General features: G+C 38.6%; 1 protein-coding gene across 1 annotated transcript in view; it reads left to right on the top strand.

Moving 5' to 3' along the window:
• LOC308225483 (myocardial zonula adherens protein-like) overlaps positions 1–21376 on the top strand; it is a gene marked incomplete at its 5' end in the record, with an annotated part of 59884 nt that overhangs the window by 26607 nt on the left and 11901 nt on the right. Inside the window, 5 exons of the mRNA XM_080626435.1 lie at positions 22–150; positions 2716–2801; positions 5621–5726; positions 18133–18216; positions 19409–19509. Of these exons, the coding sequence (XP_080482561.1) occupies positions 22–150; positions 2716–2801; positions 5621–5726; positions 18133–18216; positions 19409–19509 (506 nt within the window). The remainder of the gene's footprint in view (positions 1–21; positions 151–2715; positions 2802–5620; positions 5727–18132; positions 18217–19408; positions 19510–21376) is intronic.

Below are 21376 nucleotides of genomic sequence, written 5' to 3'. Positions count from 1 at the left end.
TGTAAAAGTTCTTATTTGAAGGAGGAAACGAATCGGCTTCTGAAGGCTATTGAAGAGGCAAATAAGAAGATGCAGATTACAGAAACAAGCATACAGGAAAAAGACCAGAGAATTGGTGAGCTGGACCGGCTGATTGAACGCATGGAAGAGGTATGAGAGTTAGTCAGGTACCGACTTTATATGAAATATAGAAGTGCATGGAGGAAACAAATTTCTTTTTTCCCTTTCCCTTTTCCATTTCCACTGCTCAGTACCTTGCTCAGTGTCATACCATTGCTGTTTGCATCTATCTTAATTATTGTAACCATATAAGTAAATGGACCTCGTCTACCATAAAGACACTATGATTAAGTGGTTCTTCTGTCTTTGTAGTGTAGTGTAGCCCTTTATAGTCAGGGCTGCCTAAAGTGTCAAAAATTATTTATTCAATTAACCATTATTTTAAATAAAGAGTTTAAAAAGACCATTCAGTCTTCCTTCAGTGTGCAAGGTCTCCTAAGCCTAATGATCCAAAGTCTCTTAGAAATGCCGTTTGTAGGTTCATGGAGTGCATAGAGTTTTGCATGGGGATGGATGAGGAACTGACTGAGAGCATAAATTGGGATTGTTGGTTGATGAGAAGCTCAACATGACCCAGCAGTGTGCGCTTGCAGCCCAGAAACCGTCCATGTTCTGAGCCGCATCAGGAGCATGACCAGATTGAGGGAGGGGATTCTATCCCTCTACTCCACTCTCATGAGACCCCACCTGGGGTACTGTCTTCAGCTTTGGGGTCTCCAACACAAGAGGGATGTGAACCTGCTTGAGCGAGTCCAAAGGAGACCACAAAGATGATCAAAGGACTGGAGCACCTTTCCTATGAAGACAGGCTGAAAGAATTGGGCTTGTTCAGCCTGGAGAAGAGAGGGCTTCGGGCAGACCTTAGAGCAGGTTTCCAGTACCAAATCTTGATCTGATCTTTAAGGTCCTTTCCAACCCAAACAGTTATGATTCTATGAGTGATTAAAATGTACTTAGTTAGCAATAGATACTTCTATTTAGCTATATATATTCCTGATTGGAATTGTATCTCCAAATTCCTCCACTTGGGGATGAAATGCTAAACTGAAAGCTTCAGACTAAAATGTCTTGAGGATTTTTTTGTGGATATCTAACAGCCACTTAATCTTCCATGCTGATATCTTATTTAGATTATAGCTCAGAATAATTTGAGGAAAGAATTAAAAAATCATTTTTACTGTCTTTTAATCCAAAATTTAGGTTCTTCCTTTCCTGCTGGTATTAAAAAGCATTTAATTATTCCTCTCCCTGGCTAAATATTCCCTATCACACTGTAATTGAAAGCAAGTTTTTGACAATTGAATTTTAAAACTCTCAAAGCAGAAAAGCTCTGAGACATTTACCTCTTGTGACACTGTCAAGTGTGACACTTCCGTAAAACTAGTTGTAGTACTTTTTGCATTGTTTCTTTGTATTTCCTTATTTCCCTTCTTCTCTTTTACGGGCTATGCTCCAGGGCAAAACTCAGACTAATCATGAAATTATTATTATTTTAACGTATTGTTAAGCCTAAGAGTATCAGCCTAAGCCTTATGGTGAAATTTCCTCTTAGTTTTCTGGTATCATTCCCCTAACTGAGAATGAATGTTACTGTTTAGTCCTCAGACTGAATAGTGTCACCCTAGAGAGCATAAGAGTAGCCCTTCCAAAAGACTCCAGTGCTCTTGGATGTACTTTGGCATTTCTCATTTCATTTAATAGCAGGCATCTCATTATCTTTAAAGATCTGTGCGTTGCTATCTAAAATACAGAAGCAGAGAGCATTCTAGTAAGTGAAGGGACTATGATCTTCTGTTCTTACACATGAAGTTTTTTTCAATGGCTTAAACTAGTATAGTAAATATTTGTTACCAAGAAATAGATTTTTAGGAGCCTGTCTTGTTGGCTTGACTGTGTAGTCTAATGTGCATTTGTATTGAGCCTCTTTTATCTAATGCTTGCAAATCTTTTAGCAGAACTAGTGGTTATACTGAGAAGTCGTTCAGCTTAATATGCCCTTTAGCAGCTCCATTAACTTAATCTGGGCTTCTCCCTACAACTTGTATTTTGCAGTGAATAAAAGATTGCAGTATAGTTCTTAAGTACAGATGAGTTTCTTCATGTTGGTTATTTAATTTGCTCTTATCTGGCCAATACTTGCAGAATAAAACTGAATGCCTCTTAAATTCCCATTAAAGCGGACAGCAGACTTCTCTGTTAGTTTGTGTTGACTCAGACCCCAAAGCCTCATAGGTTTTTCACAGGCGCTGTGCTGGTGGACACCTGAAAATTAAACAAGAATATTTTGGTGAAGAAAACAGGGCAATATCTTTTATCTCAGCCTTGGATTGAGAGATTTTTCGAAGGGATAACTTGGAAAATTTTACATTTATGTAGTTTAAGATTGTGATGACTCATCTTTTTATTCAAAATCCTCAGTTTCAAGTACAACTGTACATCTTCAAAAAGGAAATGGAAAACTCTGATGTTATTTCCATGCATAGCTGGGAATTTGATTTTATTCCTATGCATCCTGTGTGCCTTCATGAATTTTGTTTAATCAGTTTCTATTTTAATTTCACAAATGATCTTTTGAATTGCAATGAAATATGCTTTATGCTTTTATCCTTTACGTTTTGACACACAGATAACCAAAGGATAACATTTCTTGTTTAGGAACGTCACCAGCTGCAAAAACAACTTGAACTGAATGAAATGCAAATATCTGGAGCAAAATCTGAAAACAACTCCGACAGTGAAAGGTGAGATACGTCTTGTCTGTCAAACTTGTAGTATTGCTAAGAAACTTTAGGGGGTGGGTGTTTTTTGAAGACACCTGAATTTTATTTTATCTATCTTTAAAATTGCAGTCTGGTAGGGATTGTCCAGCTGAATGTAAGCTTATTGACACATAAAATATCAAGAGGATTAATTTTTGCAACAAAACCCCCACTTTGATGCATCTTTCTTGGAAAGTTGTTTGCAAACATGCATAAAAGAGGGAAAGCAGAAAATATATTTAAGGCTGGGAGGAGCTGGTCTGTACATATGGTGCATGTTAAAGTATGCACATGAACAAAGTGAAGGTGTGGAAGAAATCTGTCATGTAGCATCACAGTGCAGAAATAAGCTACAAAGTTATCTGGGTAAAATGAGATCAATATTATTGGCAGTGAGTCCTCTATGAATGGTTGTTCTCAAAAGCATGAAGCTTAGAAGAAAGATCTAGTAGTGTGGTGGCACCTGGATGTGCTGTTTCTGCCCACAGATGGCATATGCATCCATTACTATTTGTTTGGGACTGACAGAGCATCATGACTGGGCAAAAGAAAGGTTCAAGCAAAGCCAAAGGCAAAGTTTCAAGGGAAATCTGTCCAGCTCTTAAATAGCATAACTGCCATTTGAGTGAAAATTGCATCTGCCATTTAAAAGTTTATATGACACTACTTAAGTGGGTAAAGATGAATCATAAGTAGAGACTGAATAACTGTTCTTGATAATAACTTGTATTTCTGTGGTGCCAAGAAATAAAGTTTTAAGGTTGTGGCATCCCACTGTTCTTTAGGAAGCATAACATAAAAGGAGGACCTTGCTGAGAGCATCTCACTGCCTAGTTGTGTTGATCTATGACCAGCTTATCTGGTTTAAGTGTACTAACAGCTTTTCACAGCAGCTTGTTAAAATAATAATTTAAAGTGAGCAGATATTGCATACAACATATAATACAGAGATGAAAGATAATTGCTTTCTTCCTTAACCTCTGCATAACAGATACTCTTCTTGCTTCAGTGAATCCTGCCCTAGCCACTCAGCGTGAAAAGTTACGCTGCAGTATAAAGAGTAAAGGCGGTGTTCAGACAAGAATTTGTGCAATTCAGGGATGCACAGAGTTGCAATTTATGCACTGCAAGCAGTGAATGTGGGTTCAGATGCTGAAGTTCTTAAGTTCTCTTTACAGGTCTATACCTGACCAAACACTTGAGCTCCACCTGAGGAAGGATCTCTTTTACATTGCTCCATTGCTATCAGTGCTTGAAATTTTGAATCTTTCAATGAGAGACCAAATATGTGTTACAGTTGCAATCAAAATATAAACTGTGATTTTGTGGGACCTTAACATACAGGACTGAAAAACCTGCAGCAATGCCTTGATTTTTTTTGAGTCCTTGTCAAAGTGCTGCAGTTATAGTTCTGTAGAGTACTTCACTGCTAATAGAGACTCTTTCTGGGGGGAAACAGCTTTCACAGTCATTCACTGAAATCTTATCATACAGTTTGCCATCTGCTGCTTTGCCTTCGTATGGTTGTTCTAATTGCAGCTTCAACAGTTTCTTCTGCTGTGCACGGACCAAGATGAAAAGAGCCTTTTTGGTTTTGATTCCCCTCCTCCACATCTCAAATTCTGTCCAGTTCTGAACCTAAGAGTACAAAAGTTTACTTTGTAAGCAACCAATTGCTTTCTTTGAAGTATTGCAGGAATTGCATGTTCAGATAAAAATGGAGGCTCCCGTGGCCAACATGCCCAAAACTTAATAAAATGCTTCTCTCCCGTGTCTTTGTGTATGCTAAAGCTACTTTTCTGGTAAGCTGTGAAACCAGCTTGTGGCAGGAGTTCTGGCGGTCTTCAGTTTCTGTCTTAAACAGATTTGAAGAAATGCAGAATCTATCTAAAGAGTCATTCATACAAACTTAAAACATTCACCACACTTCCTGCTGTTGATGAGTTAATACTCCAGTATTAACACCAGAATACTAACTCCAGTTAGTTAGAATACTAACTCCAGTTAGTATTCTGCTGCTGTTGGCAACTATGCCAAATCCTTGACTGTAGTGAGAGAGTCCTGAATCCTGTAGTGGGAAAGCTTTGAAAAGGATGCCAGCAGATGTGCTTCCTGGCTTTTAGTTAGTATGCATTTCCAAAAAGATTTCAGGTGATAATAACTCAAGATAAAAGTGTCTTTTGATGATTTGTAGTGGTAGGACAAGGGGAAATGGGTTTAAACTTAAACAGGGGAAGTTCGAGTTAGATATAAGGAAGAAGTTCTTTATTGTGAGGGTGGTGAGGCACTGGAACAGGGTGTCAAATAGTGGTGAATGCTCCATCCCTGGCAGTGTTCAGGGCCAGGTTGGACAGAGCATTGGGCAACATGGTTTAGTGCAAGGTGTCCCTGCCCATGGCAGGGGGCTGGAACTAGATGATCTTAAGGTCCTTTCCAACCCTAACTATTCTGTGATTCTGTGATAAAGATCTAGTTATGTAAATGCTTTACACTTCAAGGAAAAACAGACATCTTAAGGAGGTGAGCTTTATCACGTTGTTTAAGTGTCAGCACTTCAGGCTCTGAGTAAGCAAGCCAGTATGCGACACAAAGGTGGGTTAACTTGGGTGGAGACAGCCACTTTGACTAAAGGACTACCATTAAAATGTACTTTGGACAAATTTACATCTGTCAGCGTATATGACTTGCCTACTCCTTGACCTAGTCTTCCTGATTTATGGTGGGATTGTGGAGCTTGTTCTTGTTTTGCTTTTATTGCATAGATTCCCACTCATATGCTTAATTCTTCCATGTTTTGCTAGGTCACAGCATTTGGAGGAGGTAGCAGCTAGCCTCAGAGAGCGAATCAAACATCTGGATGATATGGTCCACTGCCAACAGAAGAAAGTCAAGCACATGGTTGAGGAGGTGAGATCTAGTAAAACAATTCTGAGCCTTTTGAGGGAACACTGTTTTAGTACATAATCCAAAGAGAGCTCTGTTCTGTGTGCAATTTCCTTATGCCACCTTAGTTGCAAATGCAATGAAAGATGAGCTAGTGAAGCAGAAAGACTAGGTGAAAGCAGTTTAATCCAGTGACTGTGGTTTATATACTGTGATTTTTAGGCTGACGCTAATTCTAGAACTCCTTATGGTAGTCCAGGAAATACACATACAACTTGCAACTTAATTTGAAGCATGCAGAAGGTAACTGCAGAAATAGTGCAGACTGCTCAGTAAGGGTTTCCTTCCTGTACAGACATGGAAGGCAAAAACTGCCTTTATTTTTTAATTATTTTTCTTTTTTCAATGTGGTTCCTCACAGAAATAGCCAGGCAAACAGTTTTTCACCGCTCATCGTTTTCACCCTAGTTTGGGGCATCTTTTATCATCTTAGCTGATAAAATTTCCTGTAAAACTTTAAGTGGCTTTCTGCTGGAAAGTGGCTTTAAGTTGCACACTGCCTACATGCCAATAACCTGTTCAGCAGTCAGAAGGCTGTGATTGCAAAGATCTGTGTTTCTCCAAGTGAATGAAAGAATGACACAGGAAATAGCTAAATTAAGTTTAAATTGGAGCTTTATAAAGCAGACTGACAGCACTATTACACAAGCCTTGCACAGAGGAGAGGCACTCATGAAATACCTTTTATTTGTATTTGGACATCACACATTCACAAAATCAAATGTTTGGAAATCATTCTAACCTAAGGCATTCTTTCTGCATTCACAATGTCCTACAATAGAATTTCTGATTAGACATGGTGCTTTTCCATTTTTATCAAGGTGGAATTTATACATAAATACCCAAAGGCCTATATCTCTTTTGTTTTATAAGATTCTGATGTAGTCCTGCTGTATGACCCGATGGGTCATTTTACACAGTGTCATTTTACATAAGTGTCTTTTACACAGAGGGATGCAAAAGTATCTCTTTGCATTAAATTTCTTCTGTCATCAGTATAGACTAGTATAAAGTCTTGAGGTTTTGTTTCTAGTTCAGCTCGCCATTTTCATGATTTTCAAACATCACAGCAGGTGGTCAAAAACTGAGCTGACACTTTATACCATGGTATTCTATTAAGAAAAACATTTCCATTCTAATAATCCAAGCCATCGATTTAATGGATTATGGGAACAATTCTATAACATGTTTTGTATATCTGTATGGCGACCATCATATTATCAGGGTTTTTTTCTTCTAACCAGAAGTTCTAAAGGACTTGCCACTTTGTGATACATGTGGCAACCCAAATGATTCTGGTAATACGAAATACTAATAACTGTCCCAAGATTTATACAAGTAATAGCTTGCCGATTCTTTTCAATCTATCTCTGCTGGTGCCTTCATATACACAGAAAGCCCTCACAGATCTTTTTGTTACCCTGTTTAACAAGTAGAATGTTAGGTGACCAACTCATTATTTAGCTGCCTCAGTATTACCTAGCTTGATGTCAAACTACCTTCTTCTCAAAATCAATTAAATATCTGTACAAATCCTTGGCTGCCATGTAACCAGCACTTTTGCTCTCTCCTTTAGTCCTTGTGTGTGTTAGTTTTTCTTTAATTCCATTTCCTTGATAACTGCATGAACACCTGTAGCTACATCTGTATGATGTAACTGAAATTACTGAGTCTAACTAAAGACTCCTGTAACATAAGTTTGATCATGTCAGATGGTACTAAATACGTTAGGCACTTAATGTTTTTTGTGCTGTCCATGGGTTGTGTTTGTACTGTGTTCGAGGAAATATATATGATACAGTTGGCATGCACTATTTTAAACTGGGCTCTTTTCATTAAAGGTCTAAAAATAGCAGCTTTAATAGTACAGAGGAGGGTAACTGTCCACCATGGGGGAAGATTGAAAGCACTGCAGATGTTTGTGCCCTGAGCTATCCACGCATGTGGTATTTTTCATGATTTTGTGCTCTTCTCTGAGTAAACATAAGAAAATTATTTTTAAGCTTACTTTAAGCAACACTTGCTAACTATGCCATAGAAGCTGAGAAATCAGCAATGAAAATGCTTCTTAAAAGGTAGGCTCTTGAAAAGGAATGCTATCTGAAGAGTCTGTTCTGGAGTTAAAAACTAATGAGCAACATCACTAAATATACTTTCTAGAGCAAATAGGGTAGACAATGTGATTGTGCTACTATTTAACTCCCAGAAAATATGTTCATCAGGGTATATATGAGCACAAATCCCCCCTACTTAAATTTAACTGAATGCAGAATGTAACGGATCAGAATATCTAAAAAAGTGTCACGAAAACCTACCATGTTACTCATTACTGAATAATTTCATGTCTGCTGTCTGTAAAATAACATTCCATTTTAGGGTTTATGAGGGCATTATAATGATCAATAACTTGCATTTAAATTATATAATTGAGAAAGAATGATCAAAGCATCTAGAAAGCCTGCTTTCTGAAACACTTAGTGCCTCTATTGCATGAGAACAGACAGGTAAGAGGCTAACATGGGAAACTCAGAAGAGAAGTGGAAAGAAAGTAATCAAAATTATCAGCAGTATTGTGCTAGATGCTGAAACAAAGCTACTGTATGAACTAAGTGAGGATGGCTAAGCCTCGGCTTGCTTGACTACAGAATGAGCTTTATTTAGTATTAATCTTGGTATATTTGGACAGAGATCTCAAGTATGAGGGGTTTATTTTTTCAGTGTAAACCACAACAGGTTTATGCTGTTATCATCTCCAATAAAGTGCAGCTACAGAAATGATGAATTATTTCAGTGGGGTGCTGACTAAAAAGATTTGCTGCTTCAAACTCATACAGAGAACTGTCAAAATTGAACAAGTGCTGAGATGAATATGCTGGCTGAAAAATCACAAAATAGGTTGCTCTTCAGGCTTTTTAGGTGAAGATGATGGATCATTGGCAAGTGACAGATGCAGGGCATTCTGTAAAAGAACAGCAAGCAGTAAAGAGGAAGTGAAAGAGAAACTTTATAGTGGAGTTTTGTGATGCTGTAGGCATCTCTAACACCTCCAGTGCTGTTTGATGGCAAATGTGTTAGGACGCTATGGTCAGTTCTAATCTAGGCATGCATGAAAGTGGATGCTGGCAGAGAAGCACCAAATGTAGGAGGCCATGGAGGAAAAGAGTATTAAAGCCTCCTTTTTTGAGGACCCATCTTGTTCGTACTGAATGCAGTAGATGTATGACCTAGGGAATTGAGCCCAGGCAAAGAAGAACAATCACAATTCCATGTGCTTGTACTCCTTAGTGAAGAAATAATTTGCTTCTAGGTTTTTTTATCTGAAAAGAAGTCCTTCCGTCTCAGGCATTAATAGAACATTTGCCAACCTGACCTAGTCAGACCAGACATAAATTAAATAGGAGCATGGAAAATAACTTTCAGAAAAAAATAAATAGAAGAAATTAAATGGAAGTTTGCTGGACTCTGTAACTTTCAACATCTCTGCGTGTTAGATCCCATGCACACCCATTTTTCAGCCTCACAGGGATTCTTTGCTGTGAGAGCCAAGATCACAGCCCATTAGAGCACCAGCTGAGCAGAAAATTATCCTACATAGTCTTAAAGCCTCATGTTCTTGTTAGAGATTGCAGATGATTTAAGGCTGACAGATTTATCCTTGCTTTGAACTTGTTTGTTAAGTAAATCTATTTGTTCTCAGCTTAGTGCAGTACACTTCATATGAAATGCAGGACTTTATTTGGCAGATGTGTAGAAACCCAGCCCTTTTCTCATACTATTTGTACATAGCAGGCTTTCAAAAAAGCCTTCTCAAAAGATTGAGACAGATGGCCAGAGTGGGTCACCCAGAGCTCAGTGGTGAAATTGGTGAACATTAGTAGGTATGGGGGATTTTTCAGCTCTAGACCTCTTAAAGTACAGCTGGACAGAGGGAGGCTTTCAAAGACAATCCAGGGAAAGGCTAGGTCGATCACAGGAAAAATCTGCAGGAAGACTCACGGTGTGAAAGGTGGAACAGTGCTAATTTTGGGCCCTTCCACTACAGATTTTCCAATGCAGAGACAGAACTGGGCAGGCAGGGGCAGGCAGATGCAGGCACAGAGGTGCAATAGGAGGGCAAGGGATGCTGTTACCACATTGTTTCTTGCAGGGATGAAATTGCTTTTGCTTTTTGTGAAAGTGCTGGAAGCTTGTCTTTTATGTTATCTATTTGATATGGTCAGTCAGTTTATCCTCTGTGTGCTATTCTAGAAGATGGGAGAGAGTTTAGTGTAATATAAAGCTAGAAGTCTTCAAATGAAATACAAAACATTGATTTTAAATGAGCAACAGATGTTTTTTCTGGCTTTATCTCTATTTCAAACCTAGAGAGATTTCAGAGAGCTTTGATTTTGAGATCTGTGCAATTGACATTGAAATAGATTGCCATTTCATGGCACAATAAGCTTATTTTATATGTAATATTGTTTCATTGTTGAGAAGCAGGAGAGGGAAGGAAATAAGCATTTACATTTTGTAAGCAAGGTGAGTGGGTTGATGCAGATACAAGCAGCTGTTCTAAAGGGTACTGAGAAGAGAAAAGGATATTTGATTCCATGCCAAGAAATTATCTACAGAACTCAGATGTCACATGAAATTCCCCTAACTACTGAATTGAACTGTCTCTAGGTCATGGCCCATGAGCTGTTCTCCAGCTTTAGTCTGAGATTCGTTGGATAATAAATGGTGACCAAACCCCAGGGAGAAGTTGTATCCTGTTCTGTTGTAGAAGATACCTGCACGAAGAACAAAGTGCTAAAGAGCAAATGATATCCCAGATACTGAAGATACTTTGTATTATGCAAGTGGGGAATAAAGAAGAAATTTTCCCACCGAAGGCTTAATAACCAGCTGAAAGCTTCTGCATCAAGATACTCCAACTCCAGATACACAACAAAATATTCCAGTTTTAATATGGAAGCGCAGTTTCAATTTTAGGTAAAGTAAAAGAAGCCATACAGAAGCATAAGGGACGAGAAGATGGAATGACCAGCCACAGACAGATGCCATTTTTTTATTAATCAAAATCTGCTTTGCATAGTACCTACAGTAAAACCCAAAACAACAACAAAACACATAACAGCAAATGTAGAAAGAGAAACCCATTCTCAGAGCTTGGGAGGAAGAAGATAAATGGCAGAACATAAATAACTCACCACCCCCCAGTTCAAGTGTTTGGCATGCCTCAGTGGACTTGAGCAATGCAGTATGTTGCTTATCTTTTGGCAGAAGTAGAATCACTACTGGTGTTTGGTGAGAGTGTTTATACATGCATAGCATCAGCTGTTTCAGCTGAGAATTGCCTGGCCAAGTCATTAATTAGAAAACTTGCACATTACTAAGGTAGCTCTTAATAAAGTGGGTTGAACTGTTAGACAATGTGCCAATGTTTATAACTCATTAGGGCATCTAGGCCCGGTGGGCCTGCTTTAGCAATAGATGTGCATCGAAGACTGATGTAATGGGTTCATCCAGCTCGTTAGTTTAGGAAGGTCTCTATGTTGGTGCATTAACTTAAATCAATCAGTTGTTACTTTTTCTTTAAATATAATATGAGTTTTAAAATAAAAAAAAGTACTGAGGGGCTCAAGTGATTTAAGGAGGCTTAAAAGGCGAAGGTGCCCATTCCTGTATTATGTTCCCTGTATTATGTTCCCTGAAAAAAATCTCAACGCTCTTGTCTTGCCTCTGAGAATTACTGCTTAAAGTAAAGTGAAATACTGGACCGAGAAAAATCTACTTCTCCTTGTACAGCAATTACCTCTGAGAGTTCAGGCTGATGTTGCAATGTCTTGCCTGTCTTGTTTTGTGTCACATACTACGTGTTTGTCCTCTGTTTAGTCATATTTATGACCAGTTTGTTAATGTCTGCACCAGTGTTACAGGTGTCCAATTTGTGAATGGTAGATGAATAAAGAAAATGCAGGATACTTGAATAATATGTAACACTTAAATACATTGACATTGTCATGTTCTGACAAATATTTTGAACTAATGGATGATAATATCAAGTGGTAATTGTTGACTGAGATTATCTAACAGCTGAATCTGTTCCAATCCAATAGATCATTCTATATTTCGAGCCTCCAGAACTGTGTCTAAGTGCACAGAATAAAGTTCGCTATTTCAGACTTTTTTTATAAAGGCTCTACAATTGGACACAACTGGAATTTTCTCTTAAGATGCTTTTTCCTTCTGCTTGAATAGCTTTGTAATTCTGTTGACTTCCCTTATAATATCACTTCTCACATCTCCAACATTTCTCTAGAGACTTCTTAGTCTTGCAGTTCTCCTTTTGACTGTTCTTCCTAGGTGTTCTATCTGTGAGACCAATTTAATGCTGTTGACTTTCCATCTTATAGAAGCAAACTTTAGTTGATTGGTGGAGCAAGAGAAATTTAGAAGTGCAGCACTTCCTAGAAAGTCCATTCAAGTATTATGACAATCTTGTTTGGTATTTGAGGAGAGGTATTAGAGACTATAAGCTGCAGTAGTGAGAAAGAAGCAGATTTTCTTTGATAGGATGAGCAAGATGGATTTAATTTTCTGGGAGTTGCTCCAAGATAAAGTAACAATCTGGAACTCGAGGGAGTTTCAGAGAGATGACCTCTGAAAAAGATTTCAGAAGGAGGCAAAAGCATGGAGGTGGTAACAGCAATAGGATTGAATCAAGGAGGAGGAAGCTTGAAAAGGAGTGCTGTGGTCATATTAATCCTGAGCCAGTGGATAAATTCAGGATGATAACATTGCCTGTGGGGCCTTATGTGCTGATTCAGGTCACTGGAAATTGCAGTGGGTATGTGAAATACAAGCTACACACCTAACACAGTCTGCAGGGAACTTCATGGATCCTGCCATGACAGGGAGAGATCAGGTGTCCTTCCTGTGTCTGACAGTCAGGGATTGAAATGGGGTGGCTGAAAGGCTGAGTTCACGTGCACCCTGCTGCGTTGGCCTGTCACCAGGCACAGAAACCCTGAGCAGCATGTACGTACTGGGTGACTAAGCCAGAGTTCTTGTCTCCTAGTGGTTACAGCACTGGGGGAATGCTCCCCAGCCCCTGGGGTGGTCTAAGAGCATGGATGCCCCTCAGTCACTCACAGATCAGATAAATTATGAACTGTAGCTTCGGCCTTGTAGCTCTTCCCTTCCCAGTTTTGGAATAATCAAACATTTCCCAGTAGGAGAAGTGAAAGCAGGAACAATGAATACGGTGTGGGGGGGGGGAGGTAAGAGATAATCAAGGGATAGGTAAAAGGGTGATGGTGTGGTCCAGGGTCGCTAAATTCATATTTCTGTTAGCAATTCACGTTTCTATTGTTTTGAAATGGAGAACCTTAGAGGGTAGTTGTGCAAAAGCCAGATTTGGGAGCAAGTTGCTGAGCTGGCAGTAAGGTGAAATGCTCAAGTCTAAAGATACAACAAGGTTGAGATGGATTATAGGCCTTGGTTATTGAGCAAAGAAAATGTGGGAACATCTTGGTGATAGTTACTTCCTGGAGTCAGTCCAGAAGTGACTGAGGTTCAAGAGTCAGTCTATGGGAGTTGAGAGTTTTTGATTTGCAGCCATTTGTTTCTGACCCTAGACTATTCTGGCCACCGCATGGGCCCTCAGTTCAGTGTTGTGTTTGACCTATCTTGCTTCTCCTTTCCTTCTCCTTACCTTATATTCAACCAAAAGGCAAAACCTATTGCTCTGTCAACTGCTAGTTGTTCTCTTGCTTTATACAACTCCTTGAAACAAAGACACTCTCAAGACTTGGGTTTGTCCAGTACAGGTTTATGGTGCTGTAAGTGTCCTCATCTTATTTTAGTTTGCCATAACTAACATTCTTATGCACAAATAAAAATTACGTTAAGTAGCATGGCATGGATTTTATTCTTGAAGTGCTTTTACCCAGTATCAGCATTATGACCCAGTGTTCTTGTTATATTCCTCTCATAAATGAAAGCATCGCCTTTACTTTTGCAACGTGACTTACATAAATGTATTGATTTAAGGTTGCATTTTATTTAGTATATTTAATATGGTAATATATGAATATATAAGGCCCTAAAGTTATTCCTGTTTTTCCTGTTTTCCTGTGCCATATCCCGTCAAGGGTTAATCACATCAAGTTTGCTCACTCCTGGTGCTAATGGCATAGGATGATGTGTACTCAAGTCCATATTCAGTAAATAAACTTTTTTTGTAGTAAACTACTCTGGTGGGATGTGTCATCTGTCAGGCATGTGGGTAGGTTTAAAGGTGTGTCATAACTTTAGAAGTTGATTCAGACCTTGGACTGCAGTAGCTGCTGAGATAACTAGTTGGCCATGTGTCTGGGGGTGCAGCATTCTGTATGAAGTAATACAGGTGCCCTGCTACATTCTGGCCCTGCTTTCCTTCTTCAAGGGCCTCACAAGGTAGCTCTGCTGCATCTGGGGAGCAGGGACTGCAGGGCTTTTTTCCTGGTGCCAAATCAGCCTCTCATTTTAGCAACTGCTGAATTTCCCCTGGAATATGTTTGGTCTGTGTGGCTGTGTCTTTGAGTTCACAATGTTTTAAAGATCCACTGAAAAGTTTCATGTAAGTTACCCAGTTCACAGCCTTATATATGTAATCTGCGTGGTCTAATCACTCCATTCTAGTTTACTGCTAGACTAAGACTTTGTGTGTGTGATGATACAGTGCCACATTGTCTCTTCTCTGCACTGCAGAAGAGAAGGAATGTTTTAAAATTCGGGCATAATTCTTCAGGGGGACAAATCAGATTGATGTGATGGGTTCTGACAGGTACTGTGTAAACATGTTAAAAAAAGGCAGGGAGCACTGTTGTGTGTGGTCAGTCTGCAAGTCTTTGGAGGGTTCTCAATGAGGAAAAAAAGGAGTTTGGGTTTGTGTTTGGGAAGGGGGGGGAGCTGTTTGTCAAGATCTTCCTCTTTATATTCTGTTAGATTTTAAGGTGTCCATGCTCATTTTTGTCTTCAGAATATTGCAGTTAACCTAAAAACATTCTTAGGGAGTTTGTGTCTCTGTAGCCCATGTGAAGAATAAAAAATATAAGTTTAACTTGCACTAAATCTATTTGTACATAATACTGGTAAACAAGGTTACTGACACTATTTCATGTCTTAGACCCTTTGTATCATAGAGTGAATATAACTTAAGGTAAATGGCTACAGAACACAAGAGTTTGGTCCTGCTTTTGGATAACTGATAATCTGATTGCTTATTTGGTAACAGACTTTTTTTGTGTTTGATGTAAAAACCATATTAGGCAGATGATGAGGTACATTATCTTCAATAACAAGAACAAATATCTGTCAGGGCAAAACCTCCCTTGATCATATAGCTGTGCTTTGTTTGCTTCAGTCATCTTTGTGTTGTACTGATTACTGGTGTTAAAATTATTTCCTTGTATGCATAGTAGCAGAGCATTAAGAGAAGACCCACTTGAAAGTCCTAGAAGGACAGTTTATGTTTTCTGAAGCAGAACTTATTGGTGAGACTGGAGCTGTTTAACCAATGACTTACTTTAGTCATAATATTAAACAAAGCTGTAATTAAATATGGAGATCAAAATATGAAGATTTTCTGAACGTGCTACAAGCTTTGTGGTTTCTGTGATTTGAAAACTGAAATGATAATAGCTTTAGATAATATGGAGAGTTTTTACATGCACTTGAGAGCAGAAAAAGAAAGAAATACCTGAGTTTGAGAAAGACAGATGATGACAGCACTCATATTCTGTAACTGTTACGCTGAAAGCACTGTGGTTTAGCTTTTCCAAGTAATAACTGGTCATTGTGTCAAATGAGAGGTGGTAACTGAAGATCATAGAAACTAAATTAGAGCTGAGTTAGTTTTATAACTTTTTTTTTTTGTTGTTTAATTTATGCAATTGTTTTGCTTCATTTTTTTCATAGTTTTGTCTGTTTTGTTTGAAATGTTTTATAACATCTATCACTAAAGTTTTGGGAGGATGATGGTACTACTGTTGTTTTGCTTTCTGTAGCTTTGAGGATTTGATCGTTCTCTTTTAGCAGGATGTGAATATTTCTACTAATCATTGTTTCTAGACATGCTGAAAATTTTGTTGGTTTTGAATGGGTTTGTTCATTTGCTTTCACAATATTAAGATACACAGTTAAAAAGTGACTGGGGAAAATGCATGGAAAATTTGACTGAAGGATTTAGAAAATGGTCTTTCTTGCATAACAATGTAACATAATGACTGTCAAGAAAAGCTCCTGTATTCTGAGCTTTCCTTGATTTCAGTTTGGCTGTTCTACAAAATTAATTCACTTCAGTAAAAGTCCACTAGATTTTTTACTAACAAACACTTTTTACTTTTTTTCCTTAAAATTGTATCAGTGAAGGCCACAGCCAACCAATAACCTGGCAAAGTAAAGCTCACTTAATCTGAAGCTTTATAGAAAGTACTTATTTTTTTATTATGTCTAGGTGTTTCTATAGTTTTCTTGTGATTTTTCCACTATAGGCATATTGCCCAAAAATGCAAAGGAATATGCAGGATACACGCTTTTCTAGTGCTGTAGTGTCAATGTGAGCATCTTTCTTTCCTCATCTAACATAGTTTTGAAGGATGCACTTTTTTATATATACAGTAGTGAAGACTTTACCAAAAGCAGTGCATGACAGACTCTGGCATTCCATTTGTGATGTGGACCATCCATTTAGGAGCTTTACTTCTGATTTTGCTTTCAGGCTTAAGATCAGAAACTTCTTATATCTTTACTTCAGTGAATTGTGGAGATGATTGCCTTAGATAATGCACTATTTGGTAAAGCAGGTGGTGTTGGACTGGCACAGAGCAGGGAAAGGGGTTTAGCTAATGGTGTTGCAGTACATCAGTTGAGAGATTCCCATGCACTTAATAGGAGGAAAATAGGGTTTTGATTTTTATGTTGGCTGACCTGGAATGGTTTGCTCAGGAAAGCTGGATTGAAATTTAATTGGAAAAATTACTGACCTGACACCATTTAGCAGTGAGAGCAAAAAAGTATCCATTGCTTTCAGCCTTCACTGCTGTTGCTGTAGGACAGGACTTGCATGAGCACAGAACACAGTGAGAAATCCATCTTCTCCCAGTTCCTACCTGCACACACACGATGCAGAATCCCATTTCTCCCTCAAACTGATCTTTCCGTGCACTTCTAATGATTCTGCTTAGAAATACTCTTAACACTGCTTTCTGCATCTGGAGTAGACTCACTACAAATACAAGAAGTACCTTGTCTGCTGTGCTTGTAAAGTACTGTGTGTCTACATCTGTCAATCAGTAATAACCTGAACTGCCTCCTAGGAAGCAGTAACAAAGTTGTTATTTAGCTATTATTTTGGTTTGCTCCTTTTATGAGCTGCTGGTTTGGTGGGTGTAGTCAGCAGGGCTTGAGAGAGAATATCAAGTGACTTTGCCTTTGGTCCAAGGGGAAAATTCAGTTTGTTTGCACAAGATGCTATTGTCTCCTAAATGTGGTAAGCTGAAAGGAACTGACCTCTGTGCCCATCTTATTCTATTGCTGATAACAGTATGAACCTCACACAGCAAACCTCTCTTTAAGCAAACAGTTCAGAGGAACAGAAAAGGAAATCTGTGGCTTTAGGACATTTAGAAAGCCATTCCCTCAAAATCAGAACAGCTTTGGGTCAACAGTAAGGGACCAGAATGAAATACCAGTTTCTCGAGTATGTGCCTTTCCCTGCTTGTGCTGGTAGCAGGGCAAGATTTAATGCAAAAATTCTTGTACATCTCTATGACCAGGAGAAATCCCAGAACATAAGGAAGATTGTCTTTTGTTCCATACAGAACAGTACTGAGATGGAATGCTTCTGGTGCAGCTAACTTTATTTACTGTTCATGAACATTTGTAAATAACTTCTTCCTTTCCCTAGGTGAAATGAAAATGCACTTTTTCTCAAGGAGCCTGGTATGCCAGGAAATAAATGAACAAATAAGACCTTCAGGAAGCTAGCAAATGTGCCACGTATTTTTGGGTGTAGTTAAAACTGACTAAAGCAAAGGCCTTTGAATCAAAAATGGAGTTTTCCCTAGTGTGCTTTGTTATATGACAATGTTTGTGTTTCCATTCTCCTTCCAAAAAATACCAATTCTTAAAAGCCGTGTTATATACTATATCATCTTCATCTAAATGATCCTAATTGTATGTGATGATAGCTGAACCACTGACTAGTTTGTAAATATGTATACGTATTCAGTTGTTGCTGAACAATAAATTGAAACTGTTTTCTTCCTACCGTATCTATGTCTGGTTCATCTTCTTCCCATCCCCATTAGACTAAATGTCTTTGTTTTATTTTTCTTCATAGATTGAAATGCTAAGGAAGAAAGTGAAAGAAAAGGAATTATTCATAGTACAGCTTTTAGAAAAAATCTCTTTCTTAGAATGTGAGGTAAGGCATTAACTTTTATATTTATATTATTGTGATAGTTTTATGAAACCAAATAAAATTTGAACTAATGTCATCTGATGTTATCTGGATGCATATTTACTATACATATTTGTTGTTCTTCAGTATGGAAATAAAACTTACAACACCAGTAAGATGAAGAATGTGTGTAATACAGTCTCAATATTAATGCTAAGTTTCTTAACATACAGTTTTATAACAGTTGTTATAACAATTACTCAAAACAGAAGCTTCTGAATACAACTGTTGGTTTGATTTATATTTTTTTTCCCCAGAAGTAAGGATTCCTCTTTCTCAAGAAATCCTTTTACATTATTTCATGTGGATTAAGCCAATGTGCAGTTTTATTTCCTTGCTTAATTAACACAATATAGAATCATAGAATAGTTAGGGTTGGAAAGGACCTTAAGATCATCTAGTTCCAACCCCCCTGCCATGGGCAGGGACACCCCACACTAAACCATGCCACCCAATGCCTCATCCAACCTGGCCTTGAACACCACCAAGGATGGAGCATTCACAACCTCCCTGAGCAACCCATTCCAGTGCCTCACCACCCTCTCAGTAAAGAATTTCTTCCTTATATCCAATCTAAACTTCCCCTGTTTAAGTTTGAACCCGTTACCCCTTGTCCTGTCACTACAGTCCCTGATGAAGAGTCCATCCCCAGCATCCTTGTAGGCCCCCTTCAGATACTGGAAGGCTGCTATGAGGTCTCCACGCAGCCTTCTCTTCTCCAGGCTGAACAGCCCCAACTTTCTCAGCCTGTCTCCATACAGGAGGTGCTCCAGTCCCCTGATCATCCTCGTGGCCCTCCTCTGGACTTGTTCCAACAGTTCCATGTCCTTTTTATGTTGAGGACACCAGAACTGCACACAATACTCCAAGTGAGGTCTCATGAGAGCAGAGTAGAGGGGCAGATTCACCTCCTTCGACCTGCTGGTCACGCTCCTCTTGATGCAGCCCAGGATACAGTTGGCTTTCTGGGCTGCGAGCGCACACTGCCGGCTCATGTTCATTTTTTCATCGACCAACACCCCCAAGTCCTTCTCTGCAGGGCTGCTCTGAATCTCTTCCCTGCCTATTCTTCTTCTTATTTTATAATATAAAATAAATAATTTTATTTATTTTATAAATAAAATAAACTTATGAAATTAAAATTGCTGTTTTCCAGAATAAAGAATTACAAGATAAACTGGACTACTTAATGGAAAACCAACCAAAGATCAATATAGAAACCAGAGATACCGGTGTAGGATGTGATCTCCCATACAGGTATTTAATTTTTCTGCTTGTTCATAGGAAATTTCTTCATAATCTCCTTTATTGGTGCTGTATTAGTAAACCATTGTGCTAAACTGTTAGAGTGGATTGTGGAGTTTAAAAGATTACATCTACAGGGTGTAGTGTACTTCAGTGACTTATGCAAACCTTTGGGGAGTACTTATTTACAGTAACGTGGTTTAAGAAAGGAGTAAAAGAAGTCAAGAGATAAGACTTTATTAAATATCAGAAATATTGATGAATTGTGTCATCTGGCAGCACAGAAAAAAACAACGGACAATTCTACCCTGAGGCTGGTTAATGCTGGCTTTATGCATGCTTTATTATTTGTGTTCTGGGAGATGCATCCAGGACCATTTTAAAGGGCAGGTAACACCAACAGTAAAAGTTTAAGGCTGCAGCAATTTCTTGGAGGTGCACTAGCCCTAGAGGGGAATCTTCCTAGGTGGAAGATTCCCAAGTAAAGAGTGTGGAAACATTACCCCTTCTGCACTGGGGTGGTTGTCTCTGATCTGTGGTGGCCAGTGTTTCTGTAGCCTTGGCTTCTTCTCCTCCCTTTCTCTGCCCTGAACACTGCAACAGAGTTGCACTAAGCCCTGGGAGCAAGGCTATGGACTTGCACTTGAATCTTACTTTTGTGGAAGGAGAAAAACAGAAACCAAAATAGTAAGGTAAGAAGGACCATTGCACATTACTTCTACTACCAACGGGTAAACTTGTTCATCTTAACTGCCCTGCAAACTAAATCATTTAGTTTGAGCAATGTAAAACAGCAAATGAAATCAGCAAGCTGCAATACAAACTAAAATTTCCTTCCCAATTAATAAATACTCTTATTTCAGTGTTCAGCCTACACCATGTTTTAATGGCATGAATTTTGAAACTTCAAAACCAGTGTTTTTCACTGAGGGTGCCAACAGAAAGCTATCTTTGTTGTCCTCTCTGGGGCCCCTCTGTATGTAACTGCAGCCCCTACTTATCTTTTTCCTATTTTTGAGATTTATGCAGAAATTCCTCTCTCTACAGTTCAGATTTTATGCAATTCCTCTTCCAAATTAATTGTGTTCTTAAATGTAATATTGCTGTCTTTATTGTTACAGGATCTTTAGTCCTAGTAACTGTACTGCTGGACATTGCAATATGAGCCACAGCAGATGTCTGCCAGTAAACCAGTATCTGGTTTTTATCAAATGTTCTTTGTGGCAATAGAGAAAAGAAGTATAGAACATACCAAATACTCTGAGTAGTTTAATTTTAGCCTGTCAATATCAATAATGAGGCACAAGTTCATTGCCATGGCATTTCAAGCCTAGCTGTCTGATACTCTGACATTAACTCTGTAAGCTTTTTGTTGTGTCCTTAACAGTACAAGTACTGAGAATGGAAGATCTCCTGAAAGTGCAAGGCCGGTGAGGACATACACTCCATTCAAGAGAGTGCTGGAATTTAGCACAAAGAACAGTACATCTTGAGCATTCAAGTCTTTCACTGCTTTCTAAATGCAAGCAAATAGCTTGTGCCTTTGCAGCTTGATTAGGTAAATTTTTATCAAGTCATAGCGAAGAACAGCAGCACGGAATCTTGCTAAATTTATTCTGAAAGCAGCTTTTTAGTAACTTCCTATCTGAAGTTACTACTGACATTAACTGTGGGGGGGGGATGAAGGAAATAGGATGAGTGAAATAGCAGTCAATATTGCTTCTTCAGAAGGTAGCTAGTGCAATGTGTCATTTCAAATGCCTGTAAGGAAGGAGTTGTATAGCTGTACAGGTTTTTTTTCTTCAACTGTGTTGTAATTGTTTGTGTAATGAAGCTCTAATGTATTTTATTTTCAATGCTACTAGAAGCAGTATCTGAA

Source organism: Psittacula echo (genome assembly GCF_963264785.1).
Source record: "Psittacula echo genome assembly, chromosome: 10".
Lineage (NCBI taxonomy): Eukaryota > Metazoa > Chordata > Aves > Psittaciformes > Psittacidae > Psittacula > Psittacula echo.
The sequence above is the reverse complement of the archived record's forward strand: the minus strand, read 5'-3'. Positions and strand labels throughout refer to the sequence as shown.